The sequence below is a fragment of the Gigantopelta aegis genome, chromosome 11 (genome assembly GCF_016097555.1).
Source record: "Gigantopelta aegis isolate Gae_Host chromosome 11, Gae_host_genome, whole genome shotgun sequence".
Classification (NCBI taxonomy): domain Eukaryota; kingdom Metazoa; phylum Mollusca; class Gastropoda; order Neomphalida; family Peltospiridae; genus Gigantopelta; species Gigantopelta aegis.
Genome location: NC_054709.1, coordinates 8363417 through 8386498, shown reverse-complemented (window position 1 = coordinate 8386498; position 23082 = coordinate 8363417). Strand labels below are relative to the sequence as shown.

The 23082-nt window shown below is 37.7% G+C and overlaps 1 protein-coding gene across 4 annotated transcripts in view; it reads left to right on the top strand.

The window, feature by feature from the left end:
* The first annotated feature begins 420 nt into the window (after positions 1-420).
* Positions 421-23082, top strand: part of LOC121384965 (solute carrier family 49 member 4 homolog) — a 41563-nt gene continuing 18901 nt past the window's right edge. Inside the window, exons 1-4 of one of the 4 annotated variants that reach the window (XM_041515459.1) lie at positions 421-542; positions 2977-3357; positions 8501-8591; positions 22812-22975. In XM_041515459.1, coding sequence (XP_041371393.1) covers positions 3006-3357; positions 8501-8591; positions 22812-22975 — 607 coding nt within the window. In that variant the 5' untranslated portion in view covers positions 421-542; positions 2977-3005. Of the gene's footprint in view, positions 543-2976; positions 3358-8500; positions 8592-13809; positions 13974-17048; positions 17213-22811; positions 22976-23082 lie in introns of all 4 variants that reach the window. The other 3 variants (XM_041515458.1, XM_041515460.1, XM_041515461.1) reach the window with 3 other exon arrangements.

Here is a 23082-nt window from a genome sequence, read left to right as displayed (position 1 = left end):
ATCCCCGTCAGTGGGCCCATTGGGCTATTTCTCGCTCCAGCCAGTGCACCACGACTGGTATATCAAAGGCCGTGGTATGTGCTATCCTGTCTGTGGGATGATGCATATAAAAGATCCCTTGCTGCTAATCGGAAAGAGTAGCCCATAAAGTGGAGACAGCGGGTTTCCTCTGTGTGGTCCTTAACCATATGTCTGACGCCATATAACCGTAAATAAAATGTGTTGAGTGCGTTGGCAAATAAAAACATTTCCATCCTTCCTTCCTTCGGCAAGGTTGACACTGACAGCTCTAAAATTTCCCACATGGTACACATCGTTCGCAATACTTCGGCTCATTTCGGAATTCTCCGTCATCAGAGGTTTTCGGACAGGAAACGGGAACAAGGAAATCGAGACTTAGTTTTCTCACGTGATACAAAAGCTTTCTGAGTGAGATTTTTGAACGTTGTGTGGTGAGGGTTTGTTTGATGTTGAAGTGACGACGTACCAGTTAGTGGCAACATGTAATTTACTTGACAAGGACCAGCAACAGCTGTAACGATGTTTGTTGTTTATTAACTTGTATATATAATATAGCTAATAGACAATGATAAATGAGTTTTTATGACCCGCCAGTCAAATAATTTTCACTGACACTTGACTTGTCGTCACGAGTTTTAATCATTAAATTAATCAGAACTGAAGTGCTTATAGTATATAACAGCTCGTATTCCTTCAGTTTAAAAAATTTGTTTTAAATATTAACAAATCTGGTGCAAAACAACATTTTCAGTGGCATAGGAAGGTTTCAAAAAGGGGGGAGGGTCGGCACACTTTTATATTTACACACTTTTACACAATTATAAAGCAAAATATCTGAAAATTGGGCGGCACATGCCCCCACCCCACTTCCTTTGACAGTGATTTTTTAAATTTGATTGTGGCATGATCACATTCACTTTTAAGATGCAGGGACGGGACTGCGCGGTCAGTATAAGATCAATCCCCGTTGGTGGGCACGTTGGGTTATTTCTCGTTCCAGCCAGTGCACCACGACTGGTATATCAATGGTCGTGTTATGTGGGATGGTGCATATAAAAGATTCTTTGCTACATTTGGACAGTTACGATCGCTCTCTCAGCCAGAGATAACTCAATATCTATAGCGAAAAAACAGAATTGGTGCCTACCATGAACAATCATACCCACCCAAATGTATGTCTAGTCTGCAAACAACAGAATACTCGGGCTGACATTTAGAGTAAATATACCTCAGTAACCTGTATTAATATTAGGCATGAGTTCGACCCGTACCCCCTTTCAATGGTTAGTGTTTGGGCTTAGGGTTAGTCTTAGAGACTGATATAGAGGGGTACGGTTCGAACACTTTCCCAGAGTCCATCACTGACATTGTAATCAAAAGGTAAATTTGAACTGTCAGACTTAAAATCAATAACAGGGGTGGGGAGACCTAGAACAATGGTAAAGCAATTGTCTGATGGACAGTCTGATTAGGATCGATCCTCGTTAGTGTACCCATTTTGGCCATTTGTGCACCGCGCCTGGTATGTATCATTTGAAGGCAGTGGTATGTGCTATATCCTGTCTGTGGGATGGTACATATAATAGATCCCTTGATATTAATAGAAAGGTAGCTGGAGCCTAATTCACAAAGGTCTCTTCGACTCAGCTAGACAACAGCATCCTCTTTGCAAGTCTTTTAGCATTGCACTGCGATATGACAAAAGTACCAAATGTTATATCCAATCCAGGCTCGATCTTAGTGGTAGCCCTGGATGTTTTGGCTACTGATTTCTCACTTGAGCTACCAGATGTTTTATTTAACGACGCACTCAACACATTTTATTTATGGTTATATGGCATCAGACATATGGTTAAAGACCACACATATATTGAGAGGAAACCTCGCTGTCTCCACTTTATGGGCTATTCTTTTTGATTAGCCGCAAGGGATCTTTTATATGCACCATCCCACAGACAGGATAGCATATACCACGGCCTTTGATATACCAGTCATGGTGCACTGGCTGGAGTGAGAAATAGCCCAATGGGCCCACTGACGGGGATCGATCCCAGACAACCACACATCAAGCGAACACTTTACCACTGGTCAACATCTCGCTCTCCTGACCCACTTTGTGTGGATTGGGCAGTATGATTGACTGAAATAAAGAGTATATTTTTCGGTGGTAGCATTGTTTTTTACACAGTAAACTAATAAAAGGATTTGAAGTATTTCAGGAGCGAGATTTAGCTCAGTCTGTTGAGTGCTCGCTTGAGGTGCATGCATTGCAGGATCGAACCACCTGGGTGTATCTATTCATCTGATTGGGTTTTTTCTCGTTCCAACCAGTGCACCACAACTGGACAAAGGCCGTGCCTGGTATGTGTTTTCCTGTCTGTAAAGACAGTGCATATATAAAAGATCCCATGCTGCATTAGAAAAATGAGCGGGTTTCCTCTGATGACTACGAGTCAGAATTATTGAGTGTTTGACATCCAGTAGCTGATGATTAATTAATCGGTGTACTCAAGTGGTGTCATTAAACAAAACAAACTTTAATTTTGAAGTAATTCAGTAGCCAGAATGAGTGTTAGCAATATTTTAAAAATTTATTAAAATTATGGGGCAACCAATTTTTACTCAAGGTTACCAGATTTTATGACCTGGTCAAGACCTGAAATTTGCCAATACTGCTGATGATTAATAAATCAATGTGCTCTGGTGGTGTCATTAAACATTGAAGAAAGAAAAACAAACTGTTTAGCCACATTTTCTATTAATCTTCGATAATTGCAGAAATCGCCAGTTAACTTTCTAAAAATATTACAATTTTTACATGAAATTATTTTGCCAAATTAAAATAAAATACGCCAACTATTTTCAAAATTTGCAATTGGCAAGTGTCAGAGCTAGCCCTGCATGGTAGTCAAATTCCCGAAGGGATTTTATTTTTTATTTTTTTACATTTTTCAGAGCTGTTCTTGCCCTCCCATCTCACCGCCATGGATGAACAAAAGACGCCGCTGTTACAACCAAAACATGATGAAATCAATCCGGTCTACTCCTCGGTCGATCGCCCTCCCGCGGGTTCCTCGACCCTGGGTGCGACACCCGAGGTCGTCATCGAGAGTGACATGGACATCAAAGTGTACCGACGTCGCTGGTACATCCTCCTCGTGTACTCCCTGTTCGCCGGGACGCAGGGGGGCGTGTGGAACACGTGGGGACCCATTTCCACGTCGGCCTATGATGTGTTTGGCTGGGGGTCGTCCGATATATCGCTGCTCACAGACTGGGGACCCATCTCCTACCTGATCAGTGCTGGTTTCTTCTCCTGGATGATAGAAACCAAGGGTGAGTTGTGTCTTTTTAACGGGGGAGTAAATATTTGTAATTAGTTTATTTTAATATTTACTGTATATGTATTTTATTTAAGTTTTCTAGGTTATGATATTCTGTTGAGAATATCGTATTTCGTTTGGACAATGCCCTAGCTTGTTATCAGCCAATAGCCAATGATATGGTTTTATTTTATCACGTGATGTTTCATGTAACGTCTGTGCAACATACACACATAACACCATAAGATTTTCACTAAAACGGGTTTGTTGGTCTTTGTTCTGATTCATCGCCATTGAACACAGCACAGGTTTGAATAATATGCATGTATCGGGGTCGGGGGTGGGGTGGTTCGGGACATAGCCCAGTGGTAGTGCGCACGGTTGGTGTGGGATCAATCCCCATTGGTGGGGCTATTTTTTGTTCATTGAAGGCCATGGTATGTGGGATGATATATATAAAAGATCCCTTGCTGCTTATCGAAAGGAGTAGCCCATGAAGTGGCGACAGCGGGTTTCCTCTCTCAGTATCTGCTGACGCCATATAACCATAAATAAAATGTGTTGAGTGCGTCGTTAAATAAAACATTTCTTTCCTTCACTGCGTAAGGTTTTCGACATAGCCCAGTTGTAAAGTGCTCACTTGATACGCGGTTGGTCTGGGATCGATCCCCGTCTGTTGAGTGCTTGAGGTGCTTGCATCGCAGGATCGAACCACCTCAGTGGATCTATTCAGCTGATTGGGCTATTTCTTGCTCTAGCCAGTGCACCACAACTGATACATCAAATGCCATGGTATGTGCTATCCTGTCCATGGGATGGTGCATATAAAAGATCCCTTGCTACTAATGAGCACATAGATTTATTAATCATCGGCAATTGGATGTCAAACATTTGGTAATATTAATTTATGGTCTAGCACATACCACAGCCTTGTCATATTGCATTGGTCGGAACAAGAAATAGCCCAATGGGCCCACCTACAGGGATCACTCCCAGACTGACTGCACATCAGGCGAGTGCTTTACCACTGGGCTACATCTCGGCTAATATTTGATACAGAAGCTTTGGCTAGTACCCTATGTAATATAATAACACAGTTAATAATTTCCACTTGTCCCGACTGTTTGATTGAAAACATATTTAATTGCATAAACAACGAAAGGTCTGGGCACAAGTTTGCCCTCTCCTATATATACATACAATATAATGGCGACAATTACTTAAAGCCGCACACCCTAGTTCCATCCAGCGAAAATAAATTATAATTTGGTTAATCTACAAACCTGTAACACGCTTAGATCACGTTTTTATCAAATGTAGTGAAAAAGCAGGTTTTATATCGATAAATACCATGGGAATCGCCATGTCCCAATTGCTTGAAATAATTTTGAAAGTTAGTATTCTGATGTCACCGGTAGATGTTGCTCGAAGCACAACAATGCCTACGTCACGACAAATTTCACAGAGTGCGCACAGACTTGGGGTGCATTCTTTTCACCTCTCCTGGACATGTTCCAACTGTTCTGTCCTGGTTGTATCCCCTCTCCAGATATCGTAAGACTTAGCAAAATTATTGGTTTTAAGGGTTTGTAACGTTTTGTATTGAGACACTTACTTGTCTGAATTTTATTGTTACTGAAAATGTTCACGAATTGTGAAGAAAAATCTCACAAATGAACAACAACAAATCGGATGGTGATTGCGTGAACCGTGCACGAGAAAACAAACCGAACCAAAATGATAACGGTCAGTGGTATACCAACATCTGTGGCGTTTACACAGGAAGATTCCCTCTAAAAATAGATTGGACCTCACTTGCTTAACATTTTTTTCTCGATAGCACGTCTTGTGAAAAAAAGAGAAAAAAATGCATTTCGTGGTTTTACAAACATCAGGATTACCAAAAAGCACTTCAGGTGAATGGAAATGTGTATTCTAAATAATAAAATGTAAGTAAAGTGCAATTTTATTTGTGAAAAATGGGGTTTAATAGCGAAAAACAACGCCGTAATGGTTAACAAATAACTGTAACTAGGGTGTGTCCCTTTAAAGGGACATTCCTGAGTTTTCTGCACTTTTTGAGATGTTATCAACTAACAAAGACTTTTTAACAATTGTAATTACATATCAAATATATTTTTTTGCATAAAATATTAGTGGCTGTATATTAAACATGTTTCTGATCATTCTAATATTTGTACTAGGTTAAATTTCATCTTATTTCCTGATATATTGTTTTTTCGTATGTACAAAATTATTTGAAGACAAAATCCACTGATATAGGTTAAATACAGACACTGATATTTCATATTTAATATGTAGTTTTCCTGATTAGTATTTTACAGTACAGCAAACTCAGGAATGTCCCTTTAATTATTATACAACAGTAATTTTTCCAGCGTAAGTACCTCTAAGTACGAGATAAAATTATTTGAAGACAAAATCCACTAAGATTGGGCGAGATAATTCTTACACAATTTCTATCTCTTGAAGATTAGACCTCTAAGATACGAGATAAAACGAGATAATTACATCGTGCACAATATACAGACACTAAGATGATATTCTAAACAGATGAGTTAAGCACACAAATGAAGAAAAATTACCTCTAAGATTAAGATAGTGATAATTAAGTTTAATCGTAGAAGAAAAATTAGCACCTCTAAGATTAAGATAGTGCGAGATAATTAGCAGATGAGTTCGTGCACAACATTTTATCTCTTGAAGTACAGCGAGATAAAAGTGCGAGATAATTAGCATCGGCACACATCTATTTCTATCTCTTGAAGAAAAATTAGCACCTCTTACGAGATAAGATAGTGCGAGATAATTAGCAGATGAGTTAATCGTGCACACATCTAATCTCTTGAAGAAAAATTAGCACCTCTAAGATACGAGATAAGATAGTGCGAGATAATTAGCAGATGAGTTAATCGTGCACACATCTATTTCTATCTCTTGAAGAAAAATTAGCACCTCTAAGATACGAGATAAGATAGTGCGAGATAATTAGCAGATGAGTTAATCGTGCACACATCTATTTCTATCTCTTGAAGAAAAATTAGCACCTCTAAGATACGAGATAAGATAGTGCGAGATAATTAGCAGATGAGTTAATCGTGCACACATCTATTTCTATCTCTTGAAGAAAAATTAGCACCTCTAAGATACGAGATAAGATAGTGCGAGATAATTAGCAGATGAGTTAATCGTGCACACATCTATTTCTATCTCTTGAAGAAAAATTAGCACCTCTAAGATACGAGATAAGATAGTGCGAGATAATTAGCAGATGAGTTAATCGTGCACACATCTATTTCTATCTCTTGAAGAAAAATTAGCACCTCTAAGATACGAGATAAGATAGTGCGAGATAATTAGCAGATGAGTTAATCGTGCACACATCTATTTCTATCTCTTGAAGAAAAATTAGCACCTCTAAGATACGAGATAAGATAGTGCGAGATAATTAGCAGATGAGTTAATCGTGCACACATCTATTTCTATCTCTTGAAGAAAAATTAGCACCTCTAAGATACGAGATAAGATAGTGCGAGATAATTAGCAGATACGAGATAAGTTAATCGTGCACACATCTATTTCTATCTCTTGAAGAAAAATTAGCACCTCTAAGATACGAGATAGATCTAAGATACGAGATAAGATAGTGCGAGATAATTAGCAGATGAGTTAATCGTGCACACATCTATTTCTATCTCTTGAAGAAAAATTAGCACCTCTAAGATACGAGATAAGATAGTGCGAGATAATTAGCAGATGAGTTAATCGTGCACACATCTATTTCTATCTCTTGAAGAAAAATTAGCACCTCTAAGATACGAGATAAGATAGTGCGAGATAATTAGCAGATGAGTTAATCGTGCACACATCTATTTCTATCTCTTGAAGAAAAATTAGCACCTCTAAGATACGAGATAAGATAGTGCGAGATAATAGCAGATGATAATCGTGCGCACCTCTAAGATACGAGATAAGATAGTGCGAGATAATTAGCAGATGAGTTAATCGTGCACACATCTATTTCTATCTCTTGAAGAAAAATTAGCACCTCTAAGATACGAGATAAGATAGTGCGAGATAATTAGCAGATGAGTTAATCGTGCACACATCTATTTCTATCTCTTGAAGAAAAATTAGCACCTCTAAGATACGAGATAAGATAGTGCGAGATAATTAGCAGATGAGTTAATCGTGCATCATTTCTACATTTTATTTACGGTTATATGGCGATCGGAGTGCGAGATAATTAGCAGATGAGTTAATCGTGCACACATCTATTTCTATCTCTTGAAGAAAAATTAGCACCTCTAAGATACGAGATAGTGCGAGATGAATCGTGCACACATCTATTTCTATCTCGAAAAATTAGCACCTCTAAGATACGAGATAAGATAGTGCGAGATAATTAGCAGATGAGGTAATCGTGCACACATCTATTTCTATCTCTTGAAGAAAAATTAGCACCTCTAAGATACGAGATAAGATAGCGAGATAATTAGCAGAAGGTAATCGGATCTCTTGAAGAAAAATTAGCGCGCGATATTTAGCAGATGAGTTAATCGTGCACACATCTATTTCTATCTCTTGAAGAAAAAGAAATGTTTTATTTAATGATGCACTCAACACATTTTATTTACGGTTATATGGCGTCGGACATATGGTTAAGGACCACATAGATTTTGAGAGGAAACCCGATGTCGCCACTACATGGGCTACTCTTTCTGATTAGCAGTAAGGGATCTTTTATTTGCGCTTCCCACGGGCAGGATAGCACAAACCATGGCCTTTGTTGAACCAGTTATGGATCACTGGTCGGTGCAAGTGGTTTACACCTACCCATTGAGCCTTGCAGAGCACTCACTCAGCTTTTGGAGTCGGTATTTGGATTAAAAATCCCATGCCTCGACTGGGATCCGAACCCATTACCTACCAGCCTGTAGACCGATGGCCTAACCACGACGCCACCGAGGCCGATATCTCTTGAAGAATGACCTGCAATTTTTTTAGTAGCTTTAGCAGGTAAATTTTTATTTTAACCACTATGTGGACTACTTTTTGCAGGCTGCTCTTTCCAGCCCCAAATGTGATGTTAAGAAAACACTCAACTGAACTGTACTTTCGTTATCTCTCTACAGGTTTGCGCTGGGCTTGTCTGTCCAGTATGTTGCTGATCGCCGTGGGTTGCGGACTTCGATGTATATCGTCAACACTCCCTGCAGTCACGTGGTGCGTATTTTCTTCTCTATTGTTATTATTATTCATTTATTTAGATTTTTCCTGTGTTACCTTTAGATATTTTACATGAATACTAGGTTACTAATGTGCAGGCCTCTCATTATTGAATATTTGCATAAACCATTTATCGGTTACGCAAAAATAAATACAGGTAACTCATTTTCTTTTTGCATAACCCGTTATGTCCATGTTAATAATGTCCTAAATTTAATGCCGACGCCCTAAATAAAATATGTGGAGTGCGTCATTGAACGGAAAATAGGTTATGCTAAATTAGATTTGTGTGAACGATACACGAACGAAACAATCGTTCTCATAATTTTCAGAGGCGTTCTGTGTATAAAGTAAACAGTCATGGTTTAAAGGGGACGGACCCTAGTTTTTAAACACTAAGGCATATTTTTTACTTTTAGAACCGTTTTTAATAACTGAAATAATACTTTACTGAGATTTTATTGTTCAGATTATCCATTCCCGCACATTCGAAGTGTTTTTGGTCATCCTGGAGTTTTTAATATCACAAAATACACTTCTCATATTTTTAAAAACGCACGTGCATCTGATAAGTAACAGTTAAGGAGTCAAGTTTATTTTCAAAGGGTATTTCACCATTTCAAAGTCTGATGTTTCAATCAATTGTAACTTTATCCATATGTGTTACAGGTTTGTAGATTAACTAAACTTAAGTGTTAATTTTCACGGGTTAAAACTAGGGTCTGTCCCTTTAAGCTGTCATTTGCCAAATCACCAGATGCAATTTAAAGTTGCATTGGCAAAGATATGTTATTAGCAATTTGCTAAGAAGCTCATTCAAAAACCGTGTGTTATTTGTAAGGGTATAACTACAGGGATGTGAGAGCTATGCGGAATGCGTAAATGCGCTTTTCCATTTTGTCTAAAAAAACACAAAAAAGATTAAAAAGAAATGATGCAAAAACAATAAAAGTAAAGTAATATCGCGCATTTGCAAATAGTATTCGCGCATAGTACATTCCCTTAGCTGGCTTTCGTCAGCTTCACTGAAATTGGCCAGTTTTGTCCAATCCAGGATGTTACGACAGAAACGAAAGCTATCAAGGGAGGTAATTAATTCACCAAAACTTTTATTTGTGAAGGTAACAAGGACAACGACAATTAGTTGAGGTGTTCTGAATGAGACAGAAAATATTGATTGCTAATTTGTTTCCCCTCACCCCCCCCCCCCCCACCCCCTCCTCCATTTAAAACAACACAGAAAGATTTTTGTTATTTAAACATTTTAATTCATATTTAATATTCATTGACATGTTTTAAAATAAATGTTATCTAATATTATTATTATTATTATTATGATGGAAGAAACATTTTTGAAAATCCGAAGAAATTATCATGGAAAATGCATTTAAAAAGTCATGGAATTTGATTGATCTCCAGGCTTTCTGCCAGAAAATAATTTTATGGTATAAAAACAAAACCAACCGTAAATGTCCTTATTACATTGTTGTATCCAAGGTTGGCTTTATTTAACTGTAAACTTACATATCAATAAAAGTAAAATCAATAAGCCCCCTGGCAATGATACAAAGATGGTGGGTCTCACCAATGCACAGCTATTTGTATCTACCGGTGCAAAGTTATTAATGTCCTATAATAAATGGTAATATAATGTTACGTCATTCATGTTTTGAAATCGACAACTGCATTTCATGGACTTTAATGTGAATTTTAAACTGCAGTTCTCTTACTATCATTTATCAGAAAATTGTAAAAATATATCCATAAATTCGGAAGAGTTTAGGGTACATAATTTTACCGTCCATACCCTCTGGCAGAAACCCTGATAGCATTTAACTTGAATCTACTCATCTGAAGATATCCCTGCGCGTTGTGTAACCTCACAGGGGTGTAACATTCTCTTTGAGAATAGCCAATACAGTATAAATCCCCTTGTTTTTCTTCGAGATACAAGTGAAATTTTGAGTAAAATTCAGTATTTTTTCACGGTTCTTGACACTGTTTTTATTTAAATCTTGAATTTTTATATTGATGTTGATCATCACTTTATTTGTTTGCATTACCATAGTGTGACACCCAATAGCCGATGTATTTTCCGTGCTAGGGTGTCGTTAAATATTCATTCATTCATTCATCTGAAGATAAGATTTTCAAATTTTGCTTTGTAAAATGCAGGATGAAACTCATCGATTTATTAATCATCGGTTATTGGATGTCAAACATTTTGGCATATAGTCTTAGAGAGAAAACCCGCTACATTTGTCCATTAGTAGCAAGATATTTTTTATGCACCATCCCACAGACAGGATGGCATATACCATGGTCTTTGATCCCAGACTGAACTGGCATATAAAGTATAAATTCAGGTGAAATTCTATCACACGTAAGAAACAGGTTTTGTTTCAGGAACAAAGTCGGATAGTTAGCACAGTAGTGAAATTATAATAAAGAAACAGGTTTTATTTCAGGTATAATATAATAAAGTCAGGTGAAAGAATCAGTTTTAAAATTGTGTCGCAATCTCTGATTTCTGGTCAATTGAAAATTGATTAGTGATATTTCTGGTCAATTGAAAATTGATTAGCAACTAGGTACTGTTTAATGTTTTAAAATTGTTGCAATCTCTGAAACTTGTGTAGCTAAATTGTGACACCATGCTGACCAAAATGTTCTGTGCACTTCCATAAAGATTTTCTATAGGTGTGATTAACCCATTGGGCTTTTTCTCGTTCCAGCCAGTGCTTGACAACTGGTGTAACAAAGGCTGTAGTATGTGCTATACTGTCTTTGGGATGGTGCATATAAAAGATCTCTTGCTGCTAATTGAAAAAAAGTAGGCGATGAATTAAGTGGCAACAGCGGGTTTCCTCCCTCAATATTTGTGTGGTCCTTAACCATATGTCGGATGCCATATAACCAAAAATAAAATGTTTTGAGTGCGTCGTTAAATAAAGGATTTCCTTCCTTCCTTCCAAACTGACCAAAATGTTCTATGCACTTCCATAAAGATTTTCTCCAGAAGCTGAACACAATGAATCATACTACTTCCATAAATACAGACCTCTGAGGATTGAACATTTGCATCATCCATTTATGCAGGGATTCTAGATTATGGTAGCCCCACTCCCATGGCTAGTGATATATTCAATGTTGGGCTAGTAAATTACTACTAATGCCATGCCCGACAGGGATTCTAGATTATGGTAGCCCCACTCCCATGGCTAGTGATATATTCAATGTTGGGCTAGTAAATAACTTCTATTGCCTTGCCCAATGACTACTGAAATATTTTATGTCAAATGCTGCATTTAAGTCTATTTTGTAAGTATGAATATCATGCCCACCTACCCACTGCCCCCTCCCACCAAATGTAAAGGTTTTAAAGCTCTGTCTCCTTCTTTCGATGACATATCTGATTATTACTAGTAGAGAAATGGTATTTATTTAAATTAGGGCTAGTGAATTTTTAACCATGGCTAGTACAAATTTTAAATCACTGATCCCAAGGCTAGTGGGTTTTTTAACAATGCTAGAAGCCCTGATTTATGGGTTGTGTAAAAACATTCGGGTATCCCATTTTGGTTTTTTAGGTAACCCATCATGAACATTGTAAATGATGTCATAAATTCAAGGCATTAACGAAAAATGGGTTACGTAAACGATACTTATTCGAACCATGCCTGAACGAAACTATCGCTCTCGCAATTTTCAAAGACCTGAAATATTTTCTCCCAGGTGTGTTAACGCAGGGCAAATCTCGACTATACTTTAACGGTGCATGAACAAAACTATCGCAGTTTTCAAAGACCTGAACCATTTTCTCCAGGTGTGTTAACGCAGGTCAGATCTTGACTATACTTTAACGGTGCATGAACAAAACTATCGGAGTTTTCAAAGACCTGAACCATTTTCTCCAGGTGTGTTAACGCAGGTCAGATCTGGACTATACTTTAATGGTGCATGAACAAAACTATCGCCAGGTGTGTTAACACAGGTCAAATCTCGACTATACTTTTAACGGTGCATGAACAAAACTATCGGAGTTTTCAAAGACCTGAACCATTTTCTCCAGGTGTGTTAACGCAGGGCAAATCTCGACTATACTTTAACGGTGCATGAACAAAACTATCGGCGTTTTCAAAGACCTGAACCATTTTCTCCAGGTGTGTTAACGCAGGTCAAATCTCGACTATACTTTAACGGTGCATGAACAAAACTATCGCAGTTTTCAAAGACCTGAACCATTTTCTCCAGGTGTGTTAACGCAGGTCAGATCTCGACTATACTTTAACGGTGCATGAACAAAACTATCGCAGTTTTCAAAGACCTGAACCATTTTCTCCAGGTGTGTTAACGCAGGTCAGATCTCGACTATACTTTAAGGTGTATGAACAAAACTATCGGAGTTTTCAAAGACCTGAACCATTTTCTCCAGGTGTGTTGACGCAGGGCAGATCTCGACTATACTTTAACGGTGCATGAACAAAACTATCGGAGTTTTCAAAGACCTGAACCATTTTCTCCAGGTGTGTTAACGCAGGTCAGATCTCGACTATACTTTAACGGTGCATGAACAAAACTATCGGAGTTTTCAAAGACCTGAACCATTTTCTCCAGGTGTGTTAACGCAGGGCAAATCTCGACTATACTTTAACGGTGCATGAACAAAACTATCGCAGTTTTCAAAGACCTGAACCATTTTCTCCAGATGTGTTAACGCAGGGCAAATCTCGACTATACTTTAACGGTGCATGAACAAAACTATCGCAGTTTTCAAAGACCTGAACCATTTTCTCCAGGTGTGTTAACGCAGGTCAGATCTCGACTATACTTTAACGGTGCATGAACAAAACTATCGGAGTTTTCAAAGACCTGAACCATTTTCTCCAGGTGTGTTAACGCAGGTCAGATCTCGACTATACTTTAACGGTGCATGAACAAAACTATCGGAGTTTTCAAAGACCTGAACCATTTTCTCCAGGTGTGTTAACGCAGGTCAGATCTCGACTATACTTTAACGGTGCATGAACAAAACTATCGGAGTTTTCAAAGACCTGAACCATTTTCTCCAGGTGTGTTAACGCAGGTCAGATCTGGACTATACTTTAACGGTGCATGAACAAAACTATCGCCAGGTGTGTTAACACAGGTCAAATCTCGACTATACTTTTAACGGTGCATGAACAAAACTATCGACCTGAACCATTTTCTCCAGGTGTGTTAACGCAGGTCAGATCTTGATTGGTCTGGGTGGAGTAGTTCCCTTCTCAGCATCTACAACGTTCTCCATGGTGTGGTTTCCTCCCTCTGAAAGGCTCACCATCACGGCCTACGTGTACTCCATGTTCATGTTCGGAATGGCGTCAGGTTTTATTATAGGTGGGTCAAAAGAACCACGATTGTGTTTGGTGCTGGGAGAGTTGCAGGGGACAATATTACAAATTATTACCCATATGGTTAAAAATATCTTGGTACATATCAAAGTGATACGTCCCACAAGAATGCCACGTGGGACGTAACACTTTTTGTTACGTCACCATTACAGGAACGTCAATGAAACAAGTTAAGTGATATAAATTAAGATCGATTATGGGTAATAACTAGGATATTAAACTCGCTATCATTTCGTATCATGTTTATGTCCCTCATAAAATAATTTTTATTTCCACTCGCTAAAGCTCGTGATAATTGAAAATTATTTCACTCAGGACATAAATATGATACAAAATGTAAGTCGTTTAATATCCTATAAATCTTACTTAACCGTAAGTCAGTTTGCGTGATTTTGTTTTACCAGTAACTAATTTTCTTTTATTTAAAACATTAATTGTACTACGGTTATCATTTACATTTTGATGACAGTGTAATAATAATAATAAAAAATTAATAAAATAATATTAAATTAAAAAAAAAAAATACATTTGTTTAAATTAATGTGCAATTTCTTTTGATACTTGATAAAGCAACTTTAAGAATGAGTAATGACTCCCGACGATGGTAGTAACTTTACATAACCCGCACGCAAACAGAATGGCGGTTCGCAAGATAATATTGTTTCCTGTAGTCGAGTTAACAAGACATTTTTGTTACATGCCTCTGAGAATTGAAATGAGTAAAAAGATTCAGGTATGTGCTATCCTGTCTATGGGATGTAGCCCAGTGGTAAAGCGCTTGCCTGTTGCACAGTCAGTATCAATCTGTCCATGAGCCGATGGGCTATTTCTCGTTCCACTCGGTGCACCACAACTTGTATGTCAAAGGCCATGGTATGTGCTATCCTGTCTGTGGGATGGTGCATATAAAAGATCCCTTGCTACTATAATGGAAAAATGTAACATGTTTCCTATTTATGACTGTCAAAATTACCAAATGGTTGACATAGTCGTCAAACAAAAATACGCTTTTTAACTTCAGGTAACCCATTTAATTTTGAATGACGCATTCAGTCTTTTTAAATCATGTCCTGAATTTAATATATATATATATATATATATATATATATATATATATATATATATATATATATAGATATATATATATATATATATATATACATGTATATGAAGCAAATAGGTTACACACAACGAGACTTGCACAACCAACATACAAAGGTTATAGGGAATCATTTGCACAATTTCAGAGGCCTTTGTGACAAGATTGTTTTAACAAATCGTGCATGGAATTTTTACACATGATTGCTCAATTGAGTTGTCATATTTATCAGTCTACACCAGTGGAAATTAGACTTACACATTAGTTCTGAACTAACCATTGCTAACACACGTGGTTACTGGCAACAGTATAAGATACCTAAATTTCTATTTTATTCTGTTTTTTGTTAACATTTTGTGTAAATTTAGTTTTAAATTGTGAAATTTTATCAGTATATATGGCTGCCATACATGTACTTCTGTTGTTGATGTAATCAAATACATTTGACCGACCTCGGTGGCGTCGTGGCAGGTCATCGGTCTACAGGCTGATAGGTACTGGGTTCGGATCCCAATCGAGGCATGGGATTTTTAATCCAGATACCGACTCCAAACCCTGAGGGGGTGCTCTGCAAGGCTCAATGGGTAGGTGTAAACCACTTGCACCGACCAGTGATCCATAACTGGTTCAACAAAGGCCATGGTTTGTGCTATCCTGCCTGTGGGAAGCGCAAATAAAAGATCCCTTGCTGCCAATCGGAAGAATAGCCCATGTAGTGGCGACAGAGGGTTTCCTCTCAAAATCTGTGTGGTCCTTAACCATATGTCTGACGCCATATAACCGTAAATAAAATGTGTTGAGTGTGTCGTTAAATAAAACACTTCTTTCTTCTTCTTTTTTCAAATACATTTGAAACAAAACATGTTATTGGTGTTTTTATTACTTTTATTCGATCCAGAGGTAACTCAGTGGTACTGCAGCGCTCACTTGTTGCGTGGTTGGTCTGGGATCGATCCCCGTTGGTGGGCCCATCAGGCTACTTCTCATTCCAGCCAGTGCACCACAACTGGTATATCAAAGGCCGTGGTATGTGCTATCCTGTCTGCGGGATGGTGTATATAAAATCGAAAAGACTAGCCCATGAAGTGGTGACAGCGGGTTTTCTCTCTATATATGTGTGGTCCTTAACCATATGTCTGATGCCATATAACCATAAATAAAATGTGTTGAGTGCATCGTTAAATAAAACATTCCCTTCCTTCTTTTCCTTATTACTTTTATTCTAACTGACTGTTGAAGAAAGGTTTTTCAATCATACAGAGTGGTTAATTAGTTTATGTTGAAACATTAATATCTGTTTCTTCTAATTTGGTTCCAAGTCAGTGCATGTTATATCAAGGAAATTAATTAAGTGAATGAAATTTTACACAACAACCTCCTGTGTATTAAACTGTATGTAATAATATCAAATGTGTCTTTAAGTATTTTTGTTGATATTGAAAAGTAACCAGTGATAACTGATATCAGATTCAGTCTTTTAAAAAAAACTATTTCTGATTGGATGGTGAATGATATTAACCAATGATAATTGATTGGAGATTTTAGTCTTTAAAAAAAACTATTTTTGATGGGTTGATGAGCAAATAAAATAATTTCTTACACACCCATTGGTGAGAACACCATTCATTACTTTTGACAACACATGGTGTTAACACACATACATGCGATAACATTTGAAAGATATAAGACTGCTCCTATGTGATGACCAACTCATTGTTTAAAAACATATCCAACTTTCTTTCACTTGTTGAATACGTTTTTAAACAACTCTTTGCAAGATAAACAGTATCTACCAGCCGCTCATGTAGTATTCTCTAGATACCTTAACCAATGAAAATTTAAGATTAGGAAATATTAAATGCCAGTCATTACCGTTCGCAGTCTTTGAATTAGGTGTTAATAAGTAAAAGACTAATAAAACAGTTAGACATGTATGATGGTCATGCTATGTTATTATTGCAGGACAGTGAATGCTGGCCAGTGTTTAATTGGTGCAGCTGGCCCCATTGCAATGGCCGCTCCACCCGTTATTTCTGCTGTGTGGTTTCCTCCCAATGAGCGGACCACCTGCACTGCCATGTCGTATGGATTAACTATATTTCTAACAGGAATGGGCTTTATTGTTGGTTAGTATGAACACTGGTGGTTAATTCTTTGTGTAGATGTAGAACTAACACAGAACTATTATTTCTTTTATATATGGGTTCTGGTCATCTTTTCTTTTCTTTTTTATTATTATTTTTTTTTTTTGGAGGGGGGTGTATGGGCTATTTCTCATTCCAGCCAGTGCACCACGACTGGTATATCAAAGGTTGTGGTATGTGCTATCATGTCTGTGGGATGGTGGATATAAAAGATCCCTTGCTGCTAATCGGAAAGAGTAGCTCATGAAGTGGTGACAGCTGGTTTTCTCTCCAAATATCTGTGTGCTCCTTAATGGAAAAATGTTTCTCTCCAAATATCTGTGTGCTCCTTAATGGAAAAATGTTTCTCTCCAAATATCTGTGTGCTCCTTAATGGAAAAATGTTTCTCTCCAAATATCTGTGTGCTCCTTAATGGAAAAATGTTTCTCTCCAAATATCTGTGTGCTCCTTAATGGAAAAATGTTTCTCTCCAAATATCTGTGTGCTCCTTAATGGAAAAATGTACCTGGTTTCCTCTCTAAGACTTATATGTCAAAATTACCAAATGTTTGACATCCAATAGCCGATGATTAATAAATCAATGTGTTCTAGTGGTGTCGTTGAACAAAACTAACTTTAAATCTTTATATAGCTGTAGCACTAACACAAAACTATTATTTGTTTTATATATGGGTTCTGGTCAACTTTATTTTTTGGCATGAGGCTGCTTTAAACAAAATATATTTTAGTTAGTAGAGGGTCTCGGAGCTATAGTAGAATAGATATTTCTGTTGTAATTATATACACGAGAAATTTCAGAGTAAATATTTTAATTATAAGAAAAGACACTTCATAAAGTAACAACTGGTATATTAAAGGTTGTGGTATGTGCTGCCCTGATAGGCTGTCTGGGGGAAAAGTGCATGTAAAAGATTCCTGGTGCTCTAGTGGTGTTGTTAAACAAAACAAATTAGCTTTCATAAAGTAGTGATTGTCGTAAATTATAAATAGTTATAGGTTTTTTGTTGTTTTTTTATTTTAAATTTTTTTTCCCCTCTCTCAATATCTGTGTGGTCCTTAACCATGTCTGACGCCATATAACCGTAAAATAAAATGTGTTGCGTGCATCGATAAATAAAATATTCCGTTATTTTTTATTTTTTAACTCTTTTTTTTGCTAGGAATATAGGCACTTTAAGAATGTACCAGTAAGTATTATTGTTGTAAATGATTGATTGTAATAGAAAGTTGATTGGTTGGGTTCAATAAACATGTGATGTTCGATTATAAAGTTGTTATATTAGTGATTGTATGCGCTGGGCTTTGTTTGTTTTCAAGGGGTGGACGAAGCCCAGTGTTAAACACTTACCTGATGAACGGTCAGTCTAGGATCGATTCCAATCAGTGGGCCTATTGGGCTATTTCTCGTTCCAGGCTGTGCACCACGACTGGTATATCATGTCTGTGAGATGGTGCATATAAAAGATCCCTTGTTACTAATGAAAAAAATGTAGCAGGTTTCCTCTCTAATACTATGTGTGAAAATTACCAAATGTTTGACATCCAATAGCTGATGATTAATAAATCAGTGTGCTCTAGTGGTGTCATTAAACAAAACAAACTTTTTGTTTGTTGTCATATGTGAAAGTTTGTTTTGTTTAACAACACCCCTAGAGCACATTGATTGATTAATTAATCATCGGTTATTGGATGTCAAACATATAGCAATTCTGATATGTAGTCATTAAAACTTGCTCTGGGTGAAACCGGTACCGGGTTGCGAACCCTGTACCTACCAGCTGTATGTCTAATGGCTTAACCACGACACCACTGAGGCAGGTAGAATGAACAAATTGACCACAAACAAAAAAGAACAAGCTGCACAAGACAAAAGAGAGGGCATGTGCTCACGAACCTAAGTTGATCATCATCTTTTGCCAGTTTCATCATCTTGTGCCAGTTTCATCCACCGACAGTTTGCTCGTTTGTTTCAGGCTCGTTAACACTGCTCATTTCCTTAACGGTTTGGGTGGCCCCGTCGCCACATTTGGCCCTCCTGTTCTGTCTGCTGTGTGGTTCCCTCCCCACGAGTGAACAATATGCACAGCAGCATCGTTTGCCATCACTAACGCCATGATGTCTTGTGTTTTTATTCTTGGTTCGTATTCTTGGCATCTTTGTTTTCCTGGTCCGTTTCTGCTTTCATTTTGGCTTAAAATGTACCCCGTGTTCCCCATGAGTCTTTATTTCCATTCAGCCAATTTACTATCGTTTTAAGAGTTTTGTAAGCCAGGATGTGACATTTGTTTTTTGGTAGTATTTCGTTACTGTTACTTGCCATATTTAATAATTATGTTACGGAACAACATATCATAAATACATGAGGAATTGCACAAGATATATTTTAGCTATTCAAAAAGACACTTCATAAAGTAACAACTGGTATATTAAAGGCTGTGGTATGTGCTGCCCTGTCTGCTGTTAATAAAAAGAAATGTGTTGATAGCGGGCTTGTTTTATGCGCGGTCGGTTTGGGATCGATCCCCTTTGGTGGGCCCATTTGGCCATTTCTCATTCCAGCCAGTGCACCACAACTAGTATATCAAAAGGCCGTGGTATGTGCTATCCTGTTTGTGAGATGGTGCATATAAAAGAATCCTTGCTACTAATGAAAAAAGTGTGGCGGGTTTTCTTTCCAAGACGTCTAATATCCGATTATTAATAAATCAATGTGCTCTAGTGGTAATATTGAACAAAATGAAGAATGTGTGTCAGAATTATGACATTTTGACATCTGATGATGAATGATTGCCTAATCATTGTGCTCTAGTGGTAATGTTAAACAAAACAGACTTTGGTAGGGGGTTTCTTCTGAAGAATGTGTGTCAGAATTATGACTTTTTGACATCTGATGATGAATGATTGCCTAATCATTGTGCTCTAGTGGTAATGTTAAACAAAACAGACTTTGGTAGGGGGTTTCTTCTGAAGAATGTGTGTCAGAATTATGACATTTTGACATCTGATGATGAATGATTGCCTAATCATTGTGCTCTAGTGGTAATGTTAAACAAAACAGACTTTGGTAGGGGGTTTCTTCTGAAGAATGTGTGTCAGAATTATGACATTTTGACATCTGATGATGAATGATTGCCTAATCATTGTGCTCTAGTGGTAATGTTAAACAAAACAGACTTTGGTAGAGGATTTCTTCTGAAGAATGTGTCAGAATTATGACATTTTGACATCTGATGATGAATGATTGCCTAATCATTGTGCTCTAGTGGTAATGTTAAACAAAACAGACTTTGGTAGAGGATTTCTTCTGAAGAATGTGTCAGAATTATGACATTTTGACATCTGATGATGAATGATTGCCTAATCATTGTGCTCTAGTGGTAATGTTAAACAAAACAGACTTTGGTAGGGGGTTTCTTCTGAAGAATGTGTGTCAGAATTATGACATTTTGACATCTGATGATGAATGATTGCCTAATCATTGTGCTCTAGTGGTAATGTTAAACAAAATAGACTTTGGTAGCAGGTTTCTTCTGAAGAATGTGTGTCAGAATTATGACATTTTGACATCTGATGATCAATGATTGCCTAATCATTGTGCTCTAGTAGTGTAGCTGATGTGTATTTTTGTGCTGGGGTGTTGTTAAACATTCATTCATTCATTCATAAAGTAGTGATTGTTGTAAATTAGGGAATAACTATTAGTTGTATTTGACCATTTGTGGATGTTCATGCTGGTTTTACAGTTGCAAATTGAATTTTACCGGCAACACGGAGCGGAGATGGTGAAACAGATATTTGCGACTGTAAAACCAGCATTTGCGATAGTTATAATTTTATTATATATTAATTTTCTTCTTTTTTTGTGATCCCCCTCCAAACCTCCCTGAAAGTTCTCTTGGCATTCCACCTCATGTCACTCTCCCCCCCCCCCCCCCCCCCCAAATGGATTTTGGATCTGCCACTGCCTGGTCACTACTATCGTGTTTGAAATCATCCGCCTTATAAAATAATTATAGTACAAGCAGATTAAAAAGTAAGTGTTTTCTGTAATACCGGTACAACTGTTTCTCCTAATATTGTTTTTATATTTTATTGTTTTATCAATAACATTCTCGCTCCAGCCAGTGCACCACGACTGGTATATCAAAGGCTGTGATATGTGTTATTGTGTCTATGGGATGGTGCATATAAAAGATCCCTTGCTGCTAATCGAAAAGAGGAGCCCATGAAGTGGCGACAGTGGGTTTCCTCCCTCACTATATCTGTGTGGTCCTTAATCATATGTCTGACGCCATATAACCGTAAAAATGTGTTGAGTGCATCATTAAATAAAACATTTCCTTCCTTTTAATGATACTACCAACTATTATTACTGGTTTCAATTATTCCAAATACTCATCACGACAACTGGTGCTCGATAACGAAGATTCGTAATTCGACATAGTTGCTGTTACTTACTTTGGAATTCCTGTCGGCTTCACACAAATATTTATATAAACAGCATGTTTTCAAGGGGTGTGATGTGTTCCAGTGTTACATCGCTCACCTGATGTGCAGTCGGTCTGGGATGGATCCCCGTCGGTGGACCCTTTGAACTATTTCTTGTTCCAGCCAGTGCACCACGATTGGTATATTAAAGGCCATGGTATGTGCTATCATGTCTGTGGGATGGTGCATATAAAAGATCCCTTGATACTAATGAAAAATATAGCGGGTTCCCTGTCTTAAGAGTATATGTTAAAATTATGTCTGACATCCAATAGCCGATGATTAATAAATTAATGCGCTCTAGTGGTGTCGTTAAACAAAATAAAGTTTAACTTTTAACTTTTAACTTTTATTTTGTTTTCATATAGACCTAAGGAAAAAAGATACTGAATAGGTAATGTTCAGGAAAAATTAGTGATTTGGCATCTTCTGAGTTCAATGGCCATAATTCTGTGAAAGAGTGGTAAATTGTCATGAAAGTCAAACTTGATATGTATCAGTACATGATAAAGCTATATTCAAAATTTCAGCTCAGTATCTTGAGGTACTGCAAAAAGAAAGAAGGAAGGAAATGTTTTATTTAATGACGCACTCGACACATTTTATTTACGGTTATATGGCGTCAGACATACGGTTAAGGACCACACAGATATTGAGAGAGGAAACCTGCTGTCGCCACTTCATGGGCTATTCTTTTCGATTAGCAGCAATGGATTTTTAATATGCACCATCCCAAAGACAGGGTGGTACATACCACGGCCTTTGATATACCAGTCGTGATGCACTGGCTAGAACGAGAAATAGCCCAATGGGCCCAACAATGGGAATCGATTCCACACCGACCGCACATCATTCGAGTGCCTTAGCACTAGGCTATGTCCCACCCCCTGCAAAAAGAATGTCTGGGGAAAACTATATGTGGGACAGACGGACAGAAAGACCAGACTGGACAGAGACAAAACCTCTAGTCCCTTACGGTATGGACCAGTAGGTGACTACTGATAAGCACCATTGAGCTTGGTTTGTACATTGATGGACAATCAGCTGAGAAAACCCAGTTTCATCAGCCGACGGTTTGCTTGTTTGTTTCAGGCTCGTTAACACGGGTCATTTCCTTAATGGTTTGGGTGGCCCCATCGCCATGGCAGCCCCTCCTGTTCTCTCTGCTGTGTGGTTCCCTCCCAAAGAAAGAACAACGTGCACTGCAGCATCGTTTGCCATCACTAACATCATGATGGCTTGTGTTTTTATTCTTGGTTTGTATTCTTCACATCTTCTCTCTTTTTTTTCAGGTCTGTTTTGCTTTCCTTTTTGGCTTAAAATGTACCCCATATTCTTATTGGAATCTTCATTTCCTTTTAGC